General features: G+C 40.4%; 3 protein-coding genes across 3 annotated transcripts; 1 reads left to right on the top strand and 2 right to left on the bottom strand.

Moving 5' to 3' along the window:
* The first annotated feature begins 24 nt into the window (after positions 1-24).
* LOC116916620 lies at positions 25-5,408 on the top strand. Its single transcript, XM_032921885.2, has 3 exons — positions 25-2,874; positions 2,985-3,701; positions 3,784-5,408. The coding sequence occupies exons 1-3, from the start codon at positions 196-198 to the stop codon at positions 5,203-5,205; spliced, it is 4,818 nt and encodes a 1,605-aa protein (XP_032777776.2). The 5' UTR covers positions 25-195; the 3' UTR covers positions 5,206-5,408.
* On the bottom strand, positions 5,399-7,555 carry LOC116916696 (general transcription factor 3C polypeptide 5). The gene is made up of 8 exons (XM_032922017.2): positions 7,256-7,555; positions 7,003-7,187; positions 6,747-6,934; positions 6,477-6,683; positions 6,244-6,419; positions 5,932-6,175; positions 5,715-5,865; positions 5,399-5,654 (listed from the first exon to the last, which is right to left on the bottom strand). Exons 1-8 carry the CDS (start codon positions 7,435-7,437, stop codon positions 5,443-5,445), a joined length of 1,545 nt encoding a protein of 514 aa, XP_032777908.2. The 5' UTR covers positions 7,438-7,555; the 3' UTR covers positions 5,399-5,442.
* A 3,018-nt stretch (positions 7,556-10,573) lies between these two features.
* Positions 10,574-16,017, bottom strand: LOC116916625 (nardilysin). The gene is made up of 16 exons (XM_032921892.2): positions 15,792-16,017; positions 15,414-15,729; positions 14,885-15,335; positions 14,652-14,820; positions 14,209-14,594; positions 14,021-14,142; positions 13,604-13,943; positions 13,402-13,531; positions 13,078-13,345; positions 12,860-13,010; positions 12,643-12,776; positions 12,194-12,575; positions 11,950-12,086; positions 11,046-11,253; positions 10,877-10,978; positions 10,574-10,813 (listed from the first exon to the last, which is right to left on the bottom strand). The coding sequence occupies exons 2-16, from the start codon at positions 15,692-15,694 to the stop codon at positions 10,625-10,627; spliced, it is 3,450 nt and encodes a 1,149-aa protein (XP_032777783.2). The 5' UTR covers positions 15,695-15,729; positions 15,792-16,017; the 3' UTR covers positions 10,574-10,624.
* Positions 16,018-16,033: the final 16 nt, after the last annotated feature.

Raw genomic sequence — 16,033 nt, 5'->3', positions numbered from 1 at the left:
GATATTTGTTGTTTATGTCCACAGCTCCACTGTCATGGCGTCTTACTAGTAATTGTCTTTCTTCTTGGAAAGCCAACGCCCAAAACCACAAACGTTTCTCACAATGTTGGTAGCTTATTACAACGGTTAGCTTTCTATGCTGTTTCAGTGAAAATGTTTATATTCTGAAAGTGATACAACCTTCAGAATGCGAAAATGCGGGATAACTCTTCAGTTGATGGCAAGAAGCTGATCAATAGCGGTGTCCCCTTAACACTAACCGTAGTTGTATTGTTATATGTTTTGGGGTATTCTCTTGTTAAAGGAAACGCCGAATTCTCAAAAGCGAATGCTGATCTACAGGCCACATCCCTTTGCCCAGCTACATGCACATGTACAGAGCAAAAGCTAAAACTATCGGGAGGTGGTGTTGAGCAGGACCTCAGTCCAAATAATCGTGAAGAAGCTGCAGATAATCTCAATGTACATAGCAAGACAAAACCTGAAATTCTTAAAAGTGGAATTAAACTACAGTGCCAGAATCCTGCCTTCATAGTGTCTGTGAAAAAGTTAAACCTACAAGCGCTGCTGGTGGAAAACATTGTTCAATATGATCTTTCGGGTAACAGCCTTACTAGATTATCAGGGAAAGACTTTGCAAGTGGCAGCTACCTAATGCTTCAGAAACTCATTCTCAAGAACAACCAGATTGAGGAAATAGCAGCTGATACCTTTTCTACATTGAAGAATCTCAAATACCTAGACCTGAGCAATAACTTTTTGACAAATTTTTCTAGTGCAATAATTGAAGATTTAAAGAGCTTAGACAGAGTGAAACTAAATGGAAACCCTCTTAAATGTGACTGTCGCCTCAGCACACTTATCACTTATGTGTCGTCACGCAACATCAGGCTCCAAGGAACATGCTCAGAACCAACTCGACTGAAAGATCGTTCATTGGCCAGACTTGTTGTCGAAGAACTAGCTTGCCCTCCTGAAGATCCAGTTGGCGTTGAAATCCGACCGAATACGAACCAATTGGTCTTCGAAGGTGATCCATTGAAACTGACGTGTAAGTTTAAGGCTGGCCGAGCTGTTGTGCCCAGCTGGCTCCATCGAAATGCCAATAACCAAACAGCAACGGTTTCGCCTGGTGGAGCTGTAGAATTAAGTGCCAGTAGCCGTGGAACGGAACAGGGAACAGAAACCGAAAGTCAGCTCCTCATCCGCCATCTACTTCCCCGGCATGGTGGTACTTGGTCTTGTTCCTGGGGTGGAAGAACAGCATCAGTTGAAGTAACAGTCTTGTCCCTCACAACACCTACTTGTTCCACCCAGGTCACCGCTTCCAACAAAGGCCGTTACAGCTGGCAACGCACCATGGCCAACCTTAAGATCGCCTTGCCATGTCAAGCCAATCCAAATTTACAGGCTTTCAGATTGTGCGGAGCACTTGGAAACTGGGAAGAGCCAGATTTGAATTCTTGCTTCTACCTTAGCGAAGTGACAAAGGTGCTTGAACAGTTTGCCAAAACAAATTTAACCTTCAGTAAAACTTCGGCGTTGGAGAGTGCTCGCAGGTTAAAATCCTACTTAACAGACGTTATGAGTTTGACAGATCCGCATGAAGCCATCTTCGTCACGCAAACGCTCCACAACTATCTGGAGGCTAGCACGAAACACACAGAATTGTTACCGATAATTATGGATATCTATTCAATCTTGATTACTCAAGATCCGCAGCTGTTGGCTGACTCGCGTCATGGTCTTGTTATGATTATCCAACAGGCACCGTTGAAGTCGTCTGAATTTCAATACCGATCTTCAAGTTTAGTAATTGAAAAGTGTGGAATCATAGGGAAATCTCTCAGTGCCGGCACTTGTACATGGAAACGAACGCCTGAAATCGCCGGCAGTAAATCAGATTCGCTAAAAGCCAAAAATCGGAGCCGTTATCAAGCCAGTTGCGGACAAAATACCACTGGCCCAGGAACGATAGAAGCTTCAGTTCGGATTCCGTTGATACCAGAAGGAGCATTTTCCGAACAGAGCGTCATTCTTTCTTTAGTACTCAGCACAAACGCATTCGTCAGCGCAAAAATGAAACCACTTGCAACACCAGTATTGGGGATTACCTCTGGTCCTGTCAGCAATCTAATCAACCGCACAACACCCTTCGTCATGACGATACGACTTAGTCGGGCCATTGGAGCATCGGACCGTTTAGTCGGAGCTAGATGGAATCACTACACGGACCAGTGGAGCCCAGAGCAATGTCAAACGTTGAAGTCCTCAGGAATGCTCTCAGAAGGAGACTCGGTAACGTTCCAGTGCTGCTGTGGATTCGGCTTCTTTGCTGCATTTACCACGCAGGACGATGAAAATGAACAAAATATGGTGGAACAGGTGACAACGAGGAGTGGTACGAGCAATACAGCTGGTGGCGCATTCTATCCTGGACAACTGCATCTCCTACCATCCCCAGTCTACGTTGGGAGTGTCATTGGACTACTGTGCCATCTGACAGCCTGTCTTTGCTATCTTATTCATCGAAGGCAACTAAAGATGACCCAGCCGACTAGGCATTCCTTAATTAACACCTGGATATCAGTGTCGTTGTTAATCATTGCTTTCACTTTGGGCGTCCGTCCAGTCCTTGGAAAACTACCTTGTCAAATGGCTGGTCTGTTGCTCCACTATTTGACTCTAAGCTCTCTCCTGTGGATGGTCGTGAATGCCTCGAGCCTGTACAAGCACATAACAAAATCGTCCCGATCCGACCCCGAAACAGACTCGTCGCTCATGGAGGAGGCCATGGCCATGGGCCATGATTCACCACCTAAACCTGCTTTACGGTTCTACTTAATTGGATGGGGAATCCCACTTATTGTCGTGGTAGGACTTTTGTTTCGCGAATTTTTAATTAACAATCAAGAATGCCATTATTGGTTTTATTTAGAATGGTCAATTCATTTTCTCATTCATTCATTTAAATTTTTTTTTAGGGAATCGCTGGTGCTATCCATCTAGAGCAATATTATGGCTCAAAGATATGTTTCTTGGCATGGACTCCAAGTTTGGGGGCAGTAGGACTTCCTTCCGCTATTTTGATATTGCTTATCCTGACTTTCCATCTCTTGACCTGGTGCTTCCTGAGACATACCTCTCGTCTAGCAGCTATTCATCAAAAACAGTTGGCGGCACAAATTGCGACCGTAGAGCCTAATGAAATGGCATCAACCACTGCCGCAGAGTCGGAAGCAAATAAAGATTTGGGTATGTGTGGGCGGATACCGAAAGAGAAGAAGACCTGTGGACTTCAAGGAGGTTACGTTCCATTGGCAGTTGATGGTGACGTTACCAGCTGTCCTTCTAATGTAACTAATCAAGTAACGGAAACGAGTGATTTAGCTTCGTTGTCGAGTGATCATGAGCGAATCGCTCTGTTGATCCAACGTGGCGAGGCGGAAGGGGCCATGTCAGCCAACGGAAGCATAGCTCTTCATTCCGGCCGAAGTGAAAGCGAGCGTCCTCTGCTAATCGTTACTTCATCAGCTGCATCAAGCAGTGACGATCGGTTGGAGGATGGCGCAAAAACTGATGTTGACGAACAAGGCCACAGCAATCCGCTCATGGCTTCTTTTACTGATGATGGTGACAGTAAGAAACGAGAATGTGCCATGAGCGTCGCACCTTCTATGCTTGAAACCGGAGAAAACGCTGTAAGAAAATTGTTTTGTTTTGTTTTTTTATGCAGAAGGGTGACACGTTTCATGTTTTGTTGTACCTTTTTTTTTTTTTAAGGCTTTTCACTTACCTGTTCAACCTAGTATTACCACGCCAACCACGGAAGATGCAGATGAAAAGAGCACGTTGAGTCAGCTGCGCGGACAGTTCGTTTTCCTTGTTCTCTTCTGTCTTACATGGCTCTCGGGGTTGTGTATTGTGGGTCGTCCTCTCCGTGGTGTTCTGCCCCACTACGACGAGCTTGTCTCTAGCTTATGCTACGCCTTTTTCAGTGCAGCCACTGGACTGCACGCTGTGCTTTTTCACCTCCTAACTAGGAAAGATGTTTGCGCTTCCTGCTTTGAGCCGCATATAAAGGATAATTTAGAATCTATAGTAACAGCTCCGGCCCCTGGCACCAACAGTCATACAGATCTATCCTCCCATCATCATCATCAGCAGCATCACCAACAGCAACAACATCAGCGGCATCATCATAATCATAATCCACCACAGGTGGTTCATCCACCTGAGCCTTACGCAGCTCCATCGCGTCATCCCGAAGTTTCAGAAGAGGCAGATCGTGGAACGGAAAGAGCAACGTTGGGACACGCCCACATTATCGATCCAGCACTTGCGGAAGCTATGAATGTCACGATCATGGACCCTTCCATGGTGGTAAATTCATTTTACGATCCTCGTCAGAGCAAGACAGCTCGTCGATTTTTCCAGAAACAAAAATTGCTCCAACAGATGCAAAACAATCAACTTAATCGGCATCATCATCACCACCACCATCATCGACATTCACGACATTCGTCTGGCCATTCGATCAACAACGCCCATTCTTACCGATCCCATTCATCACATTCACCTATTACGGAAGAAGCTTTGCTGAACGCCAGCACTTCGACCAAGGCTAAAGTAAGCAATGTAAACATTCACGTCGAGATGGGCGCTTATGATTGGCACGAGCTCCAGTCTCGACTATCAGACAATTCCTGGGGTAAAAGTGGAAAACATATGCTACCGCAAACGAAAATGGAGAACGGAGCCTCGTATAAGCCTTCCAGGACGGAAGCATCTCTTCACGATGAGGCAGATGTCAACGGCAGGGAAGAACAATTCGAATCTCAACCTACTACAAATAGCCGATCGACCTTGAAGACAGACAAAACAAAGAGAAAACGACACGTCATTTATCATCAGCGGATCCCCAAAAAATCTAAATTTGAGGAACAAATGGTCGTAATGGCAGAAATGGGAACTCAAATAGAAGGTGAGGCGACAGCAGAACCACAAGAAGCCATAGCTCGACAAAGTCCTTCCGCTGAAAAACCCGTTTACGTATTTGTTGACACCGAGTATCGCGAACGCTCTACTGCCCATGACGGATCAAACGACGAAGCCATGAAGACTCTTACTTCGACCAAGAACAATAAAATTACAGATGAATCTATGGACGAAGGCGCCTATCTAAAAAGAGAAACGAGCGTCTGATGTTTAATATTATTATTTTTTTTTTATTTCGATTTTTTTTTATTTATTATTATTATTTTTTTCTCATTACGTTCGACTGTTACTCCGTTTGGTTCTACGCTGTATATATAACCAACAGTATTGTCCTTTTTGACGCTTTACCTCTTAACCTTTTTGCCCATCGAACTTTTATATTTAATAAAACCGACGGAAATTCTTTTTAATTCTTGCATTTTTCACAATTTGACAAAAACTTGGTCATAATTTTTTCCCTGATGGTTTATATTCCTCGTCGCCATCATCTGTTCCTCCGTCGTCACCAGACGAATCTTCATCATCACCGGATTCTTCCAGATTATTATCATCCAACTGCAGGTCTTCTTCTTCGCTATCTTCATCGTCTTCTGCCTCCTCCATTGTTTGTTCCTGTATTTTACTTTTATTTTTTCTATTTTTCTCCGGTTTCAGGTCTAGTAAATATGGTAAATTATGATAGGGAAACTTCTCAATAGCATTTTTTTTCTTCTTACGTGCAAAACTGTCGCTTATATAGTTGTTCAAAATTCGACGACATTCGTCCTCGAAATGTGGAGGATACCAGCCGTATCGTTCATCGCAGCTTTCCGCCACAGGTGAAGTTGAAAGAAGTTCTTCAATTTCCGGAACATGAAGGTCAAGGTACTAGTACAAAGAGAACCATAAAATTGCACTTCACTCACAAAGTTTTGTCCCACAGCAACTTATTACCTGGTAAAACATTTGCCTACATTGTGGAATCATACCAGGTCGGTAAACATACGAGTTTTCACCTTTTTTCTCCACTGCGTTAGTTGAGGTGGAGGGGATATCAGCAGTTTGTCGTATAGAAGATGTTTTCGTACGCATCGTGCTGACGTACTTATGCGGCTGATTGTACTTGGAATAGCTTCGTTTGGGAACTACTTTATTTCTGAAGTTCTGGCTGATGCGGAAATCGAGTATTTGGTGAATCCTATTCGGTTACAAATAATAATAGTATAATTAACTCCAGTATTTTAAACCACTCTGATAAATCTATACCTGGCTTCAGGGTCTTGGCGTGGATCATAGCCTATACGGACCCAGGCGTTTCTCCATGGGCCAGTCGTGAAATAATAAGCGGCAGATGCCAAAATGAAACGAAGAGAATTTTTGTCGACGCCGGCAACATGGTACGTAAGGGCAGCTTTCGTCCAGACAGGTCTTTCTTCAAACATCTTGGAATACCGACAGTCATTTATGGTATTAAACCTGAACATTTCCATTCAGCATACCTTTCTTATCAAGGCTAAGTCCTCTGGCATTATAAAACGAACGGTTAAGTTACAAAGAGCCATGTCACGCGGCTTTGTTGGTGCGGGTCCTCCACTGTAATCAAGGAATATTGTTTGCATAGCTCGCTTCTTTCGCAGCCGACCAATTACATTCCCGTCGTATTGCATTCCTAATGCGTTCGTGGTATCTTTCCTAAAATGGTAATCCTAATAGGTTAAAGTTAATAGTGAGCTGTTTTTAGAAAACAGAATTTTGAATTTTCCACTGACAACTGGCAAGTCCATCCGAGAAAATACAGGTGGGGACATGAACACAGGTGCAGATTCTTCCAACCATTCAAGGGTTTCTAACTTTTGTGGAACAACAAGCTCAAGAATTGAAACAAAATTGTCGGTAAGCTCCTTTCTTGTGGTATCAGCATTTGGCACCATTGGTAGGTATTGAAAATCACAAAGACCTATAGTTAAATATCAATACATACATAACACCTTAGCAACACAGTTTGTTAGCCAAATAAGTCTCTACCTAGGAATCTGTAGGTTTTTCTGATGACACCCTCAAGTTTTGTTTGATATGTGACTTCTTCTTTTTTGGTTATTCTATTTTTTTTAGTTGTTTTTATGATTTTAAATAGTAAGTTTGAAGTCTGGACCTGTTCACCGTGGGTGGGTTTGCAGAATGGGTCATCTGGTCTAAACCTCAATTCAATTCTTAAAAAGAAATTATAAATATTACGAATACTGCCGGAAATGATCCATGAATACATCATACAACATACTTTCTATTTTCCTTTGAATGAACTGCTGACATCATTCCAAGTCCACCCATGGTCCTGAATGCTTCGTTGTCGTTGATCACCCGGCCTGGGTATTCGACAGAAACAATAGTGCGTTTCAGTTTCGAAACCTCTAATTCCGGAGAATCATGTGAATGATTTTTCTCTCGAGTTCCTTCAAGCATTTCTTTTTTAATTGGTATAAACAATAATTGTCCAAACAAATTTTCGACTTTCCAGCTCAAGGGATTCGAATTTTCGTTTACTTGTCGTCTGCTGGTATTATTGTTTTCCAGGGCCTGCGTTGGCACCTTGCAGTCTGCACAACATGCGGCCTTGCTGCCATGCATTTATTTATTCCACATATTTTGGAAAATAACTATTTTATCAAATGTTTTCACCACTTCCTTGAAATCTAGGAAGTATTTATAGATCTTAAAATGTTGTTAAAGCATTATTTTTTATTTGTGTTATTTTTTCCATTTTAAATCTATGCATCAGTCATAGACCCCTGGCACCAGAGTAATAGAATACTGGTGTAGCCACGGCCATGTTAACTCCCTATCCATGTAGGATGAAGACGAAGTGTGAAGTAATCATCCCCGCTTCACCCCGCCTTCCCACTTTTGTCAAAATCGGCCAAACACGACATCTCTTGAAATTATCCAAAAATCACACGGCATAATCGAAATTAAACGCTGATTTCGATTTAGTGATTGGTTTTCTCATTATACGAGCCGTTTCAAAAAATAACGAAAACAGTGCTGTTAGCGCAACAACTTAATTTAGGGTTTTTAACGTTTAAATCAAAAACTATAAAACCAATAGAAAAATAAACCTGATTTTCGTGATTTTCATTCAATTCTGAATCGAATTCATGTATTTTAAGCAAAATTTGAAATTTGGCCAAAAATCAAAAAGTGGGAAGGGTATAGCCTTCCCACTATTGTCAAAATCGGTAAAAAACGACATCTCTTGAAATTATCCAAAAATCACACGGCATAATCGAAATTAAACGCTGATTTCGATTGAGTGATTGGTTTTCTTATTATACCAGCCGTTTCAAAAATTAACGAAAACAGTGCTGTTAGCGCAACAACTTAATTTAGGCTTTTTAACGTTTAAATCAAAAACTATAAGACCAATAGAAAAATAAACCTGATTTTCGTGATTTTCGTTCAATTCTGAATCGAATTCATGTATTTTAAGCCAAATTTGAAATTTGGCCAAAAATGAAAAAGTGGGAAGGGTATAGCCTTCCCACTTTTGTCAAAATCGGCCAAAAACGACATCTCTTGAAATTATCCAAAAATCACACGGCATAATCGAAATTAAACGCTGATTTCGATTTAGTGATTGGTTTTCTCATTATACCAGCCGTTTCAAAAATTAACGAAAACAGTGCTGTTAGCGCAACAACTTAATTTAGGGTTTTTAACGTTTAAATCAAAAACTATAAAACCAATAGAAAAATAAACCTGATTTTCGTGATTTTCATTCAATTCTGAATCGAATTCATGTATTTTAAGCAAAATTTGAAATTTGGCCAAAAATGAAAAAGTGGGAAGGGTATAGCCTTCCCACTTTTGTCAAAATCGGTAAAAAACGACATCTCTTGAAATTATCCAAAAATCACACGGCATAATCGAAATTAAACGCTGATTTCGATTGAGTGATTGGTTTTCTTATTATACCAGCCGTTTCAAAAATTAACGAAAACAGTGCTATAGCGCAACAACTTAATTTAGGCTTTTTAACGTTTAAATCAAAAACTATAAGACCAATAGAAAAATAAACCTGATTTTCGTGATTTTCGTTCAATTCTGAATCGAATTCATGTATTTTAAGCAAAATTTGAAATTTGGCCAAAAATGAAAAAGTGGGAAGGGTATAGCCTTCCCACTTTTGTCAAAATCGGCCAAAAACGACATCTCTTGAAATTATCCAAAAATCACACGGCATAATCGAAATTAAACGCTGATTTCGATTTAGTGATTGGTTTTCTTATTATACCAGACGTTTCAAAAATTAACGAAAACAGTGCTGTTAGCGCAACAACCCTATTTAGGGTTTTTCATTCAATTCTGAATCGAATTCATGTATTTTAAGCAAAATTTGAAATTTGGCCAAAAATGAAAAAGTGGGAAGGGTATAGCCTTCCCACTTTTGTCAAAATCGACAAATAACGACATCTCTTGATATTATCCAAAAATCACACGGCATAATCGAAATTAAACGCCGATTTTGATTTAGTGATTGGTTTTCTTATTATACCAGCCGTTTCAAAAATTAACGAACAGTGCTGTTAGCGCAACAACTTAATTTAGGCTTTTTTAACGTTTAAATCAAAAACTATAAGACCAATAGAAAAATACATATTGGTTTGTCTGGGATGGAACATAATGTCGTTTTTCTTTGACTTGACTTCTGCCAACGTCAGTCAAGAAGGTAAGACCGGTTGTATCGTATCCAGCACGCCTAGGCCGAATAGAAGAATTTGCAGTTTCGAGTGATTGTATCTATTTAGCTACAATCCTAGATTTACCTAAGCATCCTGTAAGCTTCGTGGGATTACACCTTGTCCCTCTCAGTAGGTGGTCAATAGACACATTTGACTTTAGCGCCCCCCGGAAGCTGGAGAGAAATAGGCGTGACCTTCAAACAATCGTGTTTCGTGAAAAATAGTGTCCCAGGAAGTGACTACGATCCTTTTTTAAATACTATCCTTTGATTAGTATTTTTATGATTTTTAACATATTATTAGATCCACTTCATTCTTCCCTCAAGAAGATCTATATCAATAATCTATATCGACATCTAGTGAATTATTATTTACGTAATTTCTGCGATATATTTTTATTTTGACTGTGGGGAATCAAATCCTATTTCTTCAGAACATGGATCCGATGCTCAACCGTTGAGCTATGAGTCACGTTTGACTTGTTGTTGTTTCCTATTGTCATTTAAGGGCAAACTGTATGGTCTTACGCAACATTTGAAACACCAGAAAACACAAATGTAAAATCTCCGATATTGCTGCTTACCGGTTGGCTTTCTTAAAACAACAGGTGGCGGTGACTTCTTGATACTCAAATTTTTTACTTTTAGGAATGACCTTTGGTCGAATATACAGAGTGGCATCGTAGAGTCCTTCTTCAGTTGGCTCAACAAACACTTATTATATTGCCGATAAACGCCCACAATTAAAGCGTAAACGGTGATATTGTTTAGTGACTCTGGTAACTCTGAGCACAGTAACTTAAAAGAGGATAAAGAAATCAAAACAACCGAAGATCTTATAATGATCACAACCACTGCATGCTTCGGCCCACTGTGTACTGGATCGAATAAAATTTATCCATTTCTGATTTACTAGACATTTGCGGTGGGTGGTAAACCATTAAAAGTCTTCAGGGGTGGAAATATTACCGACGTCCGACGTAGTTCACTCAAATCGTGAATGAAGTCAACTTCCTTGCCATCTTCAGCCAAGAAGCGTAATTTAGTCTTGCTATCCTCTTCCAGACTGTGGTCCTCGTTTTGTTTGCTATTGCCAATAACCTGCGAATTATATAAAATAGTAAAGGAAAAAACAAGCAAAGACTGTAGTTTTCATCAACTCGCCTGCATCGACAACTTCCTTCGTTCAGAACCTTTAAACGCCAAGCCATACTGCTGGAAGAAAGAACGAATTTCATCCAAGCTCACCAACGGCAATTGTTCGATCTATAGGAAAGACAACAAAATTATACAACATCTAAAAAGCATGGAATAACCGTTATAATAAATGTACTTCTTGCTGCAAACGATCAAATAGATATTCCTCGCTAAGGATTTCGTTCCAGTTACGTGATACTTCTTCGTCAAGTGACACATCTGGAACTTGCTTTAGTTTGATGAGAGATTGCACTCGAGTTTGTAGATCATCTTCTGTCATAGCCTTCAAGTTGAGGTTGAATTGGTTCAAAAACGCCTCTATCCTTTCATCCACATGTGAAGCACTATATGGAAATAAAAAGATTGAAATCATTGCACGTTACGGTACATTGGTTCATACCGATGATTTTTACATAACACAAAAAAAACAACAACAATAGATTAGTATACGTATCAAGGGCGGAGAATATAGGCTAGGGCAATTGTGCTATGCACGATCGATAAGGCTCTGCTTTTAAGTACCGGTACGTGTGTCTCGACCTTGGCCTCGAAAATACTTTGCCGTGCGTTACAATCAGGGACGGTTGGACTAGTTCTCGTCGACCCAGTGAGCTCCTCCCAGTGTCTTTGACCTACAGACGGATCTTCCCCCCATGGCCTAGTCATCGTGAATCTTTCTGCCAACTCCATCTTTGAATGCTGGCCTTGAAGTAGAGCTGGCCTGACCCTTGTCAACCACGACTCCACGCCACCCCTCGCTCGTAGAGTTTGACGGCCAAACAATGCCCTTGAATTGATTCAACCCGTTGCCGTTCATGTCGCTCCCAGTCAGCCTAAACGTTTACAATTTCACGCGCACGATATACGCACCGGCAGTTTTCCCGTATTGGAATTGACAGGACGACTACATCGGTCAACGAACTTTTTGCGGGGACAGAACGCAAAACAATGTTCATGAGTTGTACAAAAGCTATAAAAAAATTTCGCAAGTCGTTCTCCTACACAACATTAGTTCATTAAAGATAAATAAAAAATAAAACCTGAACTTGTCTGCTTGAAAATCGACGGTAATTGAAAATCCCAGAACTCCGAAAGTGTTCCGAAGAGTGGCATACACATTATATCCTAATTGTTCGCGAGTCCGTAGAATATCAAAAACAGGTTCTTCCATAAGATTCTGTTTAAGGGTATTAAAAAAATTGAATAAATATTATTATAAAATAAAAAAATATCAATTAAATTGTTAATCCTGCTATAGCAAAACAAGATTGTAAAGCGACATACGACGAGAATCTCCATAACTGCAGTCTGGCGCATATTTGTGGGCCCAACTTGATAGTAGCTTACAGCTACTGAATTGAAATCAGACGGATGGAAACTTGCAATTCGGCAGTATTTATTTCCCAGGGGTACTTGGCATATTCTGATAGGAGGTAATGCATGATCGTCCAATCGTCCTTTCTCTTGCAACTTCGTTTTGAAATCGAGCGCCACTTCCAATGCTTGTTCTTTAGAATAATTTCCTTGAACGAGACACTTCAAATCAAAGCTCTCCTTTAGCCGTGTCGAAAAGAGCTTCAGGTCGTTTAAGGTCAGACTCTTCACTGCTTCCGACTTTTCCAATATCGACCAATGAGTTGTGTGTAGTAAGGCAAGACGTGCATCCCTAACAAAAAACGTGCATTAGAAAATTACTTTCGAGGAAATGAAAGAAAATTATTTAGATCATTTACGTAACGAGTTTAGTAGGCTTGATACAAAAGTTTCGGTACGCTTTTTCTTGTTGCCCCCGTAATGCATCGAAAACCTCCACTACAACGTTCTGTTCAAACTTCACAAACTGCTCTACAACTGCACTGATCAACAACTAAAAAAAAAAAATTATAAGAACATAGATAATTTTTTTTTTGCAGAAAGGCTGCAATTTTCAATGTATATAGTTAAGCTTACGTGAAGTTTGTGGTTGAATCCTGAAACTTTAATGACTAGACCTCTGTCATAGTGATGAATAGCGAGTTCCAGCTGGGCTACCAATGCATCATACACTTTTTCCATTAGTTGGTGCTTAAGCATTTTTGCTAGTAGCTCCAAGAGAACCGCACTGACGAGAAAGAAAATTAAAAATTAATTAAGTAATTAGGTTATCGAATTTTTCTGAATTCTCTTACTTTCGGGCAGAATCGACAGCTATGGGTGTCACGAGATAAAAGTTCAAAACTGCTTTTGGGATGCGGAATTTACTGTCAGGGCGGTACCATAAGAAGAAGCCACTCTCAAAGCAGTCAACCTTGGCTGGGACGGAACTTACGGTAGTGGCTGAAGGGGGTTCAAGAAGTGAAAAATCTGAAGCCAAGAATGGATTTGGATCGGGAATTGCAAACGGTGATTCTTCTTCTACTATCTTGGACCACTTCTGCTTCCACTCATCCGGAATGTCTGGAATAATAGATTCGTTGGATTACTAAGTAAGCAAAACTGGCTAAATGATTTACCTTTGGCTTCATAGCGGGTTTGAAACCACGGTTCAACCTGGTTACAGATGTTTAAGCTTTCAAAATCCTTTGATAATATCATGATATTAACGTTATCCATCTGAAGGGCGTTTATGCATTTAGAAATGACCTGAAAAGATGAATGCATATAGAATTACAAATAGAATAAAAAGAAGGTTACCGCAAACGCTACGCTACTCACATCAGGATAAAAATCAAATACGAGGGTATCTCCAGTGATATAGTCGACAGGGGAATATTTATGCATGTGCTCGCTTAGCGCTTCGACATTTTCTACTGGAGGACTGTCCTCTGCATAACGAAAACTAAGGTCTTCGATAGTCTGAATCTCTCGCCAGATGCGTTCATCAGGTCCTTGAATCTTTAACATGTTTATGTACTGGAAAACCGCACCGATAACCTGTTCGATTTCCGCCATGCCTCGTTCAGTCAAACTTATGTTGATGCTGAATAATGCGTAGGTCGAGTTGTGATCAGAACCACTTTCGTCATTTCCACTTGCCAGGTCCAAAGCCCATACTCTTTTGAAAACGAGAATATATAGAGTAAGAATAGTTTCAGAAAACAGAAGAACGTGAAGTAATGTATGAATTCTTACTTTTGCCTTAAATACGCCAACAAGCTACCTCGCCCTTCGTGCCCAATCAGCCAAGAAATATAACCCAATGGTTTGACGCGATAATGCTCCAATTGAGAAGGTAATGCCCATGACAAACACAGCTGAAAGAGTTTGGAAAACAAATAAAATTAAAATCACACCGACGGCATATACCAAACTTTACGAACCTGATGCACATCTTTCACTGGTACTATTTTAATCACTCTCTTGAAACGGAGTGTATCGAAAGGAAAACCTAATTCTTTAAAGCTCGGAGGAATGGCAGGTTGGTCACTGATTGAGGGGATTCCTTGAAATATGGATGTTGCCCATTCTTCAAGCTGATTCAAATCATGCTTTGATTGCAACACCAAGGTCATTCGATCTGCGGTGTAATGTTCTTGCCAGAACAAGCGAAGTCGCTGATTTAGTTTCACGCCTTCTGGATCTCCAGCCAAATTCAACGTGGAAGAATTTCCCCACGTAAAATTTGTCATTGGGTGTCCATCTTTCGCTAAACTAGCAAATAATTGCTGCTTTCGACAAGAGTCTGAAGGTAAAGCCATCTGGAACTCTGGAATTTCAATATGAGCAGATAATTTTAAAAGTGAAAATCTCAAAACCATATTACCACTATCAATGGCTTCTTTTTCGCGCTTCATGCTGCAAGGTAAAAGTAGAGGAGAAGCAAAAAATTCAGCAAATATTGCCAAAGCCTGGTGGAAGTAGCGCTGGTGGATTTCGAATTCAAACGTAGTGGTTTCGTAATCAGTTGAAGCATTCGAACTTCCACCATATGTCTGCCAACACATAAAAACTATTGGCATGTGCAGATCAACTAAATTTCGTGTTAAAATTGTATACCTTAAGAAATTCATCAAAGGCATTTTCAATCGGATATTTTTTTGAACCCATGAAAACCATATGTTCAAGAAAATGGGCCAAGCCAGGCAAATCAGGGGGGTCAGAAAAACTGCCAATGTTAACGCATAGCGCAGCAGCTGCCATACGCTCGCCATCCTTGCTTAGTTGCTTTGATTTTCGCGTCAAACCACTGTCGCGGCCATTGGATTCCGTTGAGTCTGGGTCCGGCTCGGATTCTTCGTCCGTTTCACCCTCACTACCATCTTCCTCTTCACCGCAATCATCATTTTCGCCTTCTTCATCGCTCCCCTCTGCTTCGGACTCTTCTTCCTCTGCTGAACTGTACGCCATGTTATCAACTCCCTTTGATGAATCAAGATCAGGCTCAGTTTCACTGATATTAGGATCAGAAATGAGTAAAACTCTCATTCCATTAGGCAGTAGCAGTGTCCTGAGAAGAAATGGTCACTCTTACTAAACCTAACAGCACTAGATTTTTAAAAGTTGAAAACATTGGTATTGTGCCAACCTGTATTCTTTCTTGTCATTTTGTGATTTCACAGGGTTGGCCAAGTAAACAACTTTTCCAATGCATGATTTTTTTTCTCCTTCAGCTTTGTCCATTATAATTGGGTTTTCGACAAATTCAGCAAACTTTCGTTTTTTTTGTACTAATGGAACTGTAGGAAGTGATACTTTTGAAATCCGTGGATTCTTCACTTTCCTTTTGCCTGAACTAGCAGACATGCAGGAAAATTTTAGGGGTCGGATAAATCTTTGAATAAGAAGGGAATAATAATTTCTTTGCATAAAGAGCTTTGATCACTAAGGGAAAATTTTTCCACCTGCCAAAAATAAACAATAAGATTTCCTTTCAGTTTTATAGCAAAGCATTCGATGAACAAACCTTCCGGCGAAATGGATCCCACGATCAGAAAGCGTACTCGTTTCTGAATTTGTAAGTCCCGTATTTTTATGGGTTAAATTCGTTCAAGAACTATACCATTCAACGAACTGAAATATATTGCAACGAAACTGGAAGATAAGTACAAAAAATCTTTTGAAGCTATTGCCCTGAAGGGGAGGTGCAACAGCAAAGCACTTTTTAAAGTTAATTGGCTAAGAACATAACCATCTGCAATTTTTCTT

This window comes from Daphnia magna, linkage group LG2 (genome assembly GCF_020631705.1).
Source record: "Daphnia magna isolate NIES linkage group LG2, ASM2063170v1.1, whole genome shotgun sequence".
Lineage (NCBI taxonomy): Eukaryota > Metazoa > Arthropoda > Branchiopoda > Diplostraca > Daphniidae > Daphnia > Daphnia magna.
The sequence above is the reverse complement of the archived record's forward strand: the minus strand, read 5'-3'. Positions and strand labels throughout refer to the sequence as shown.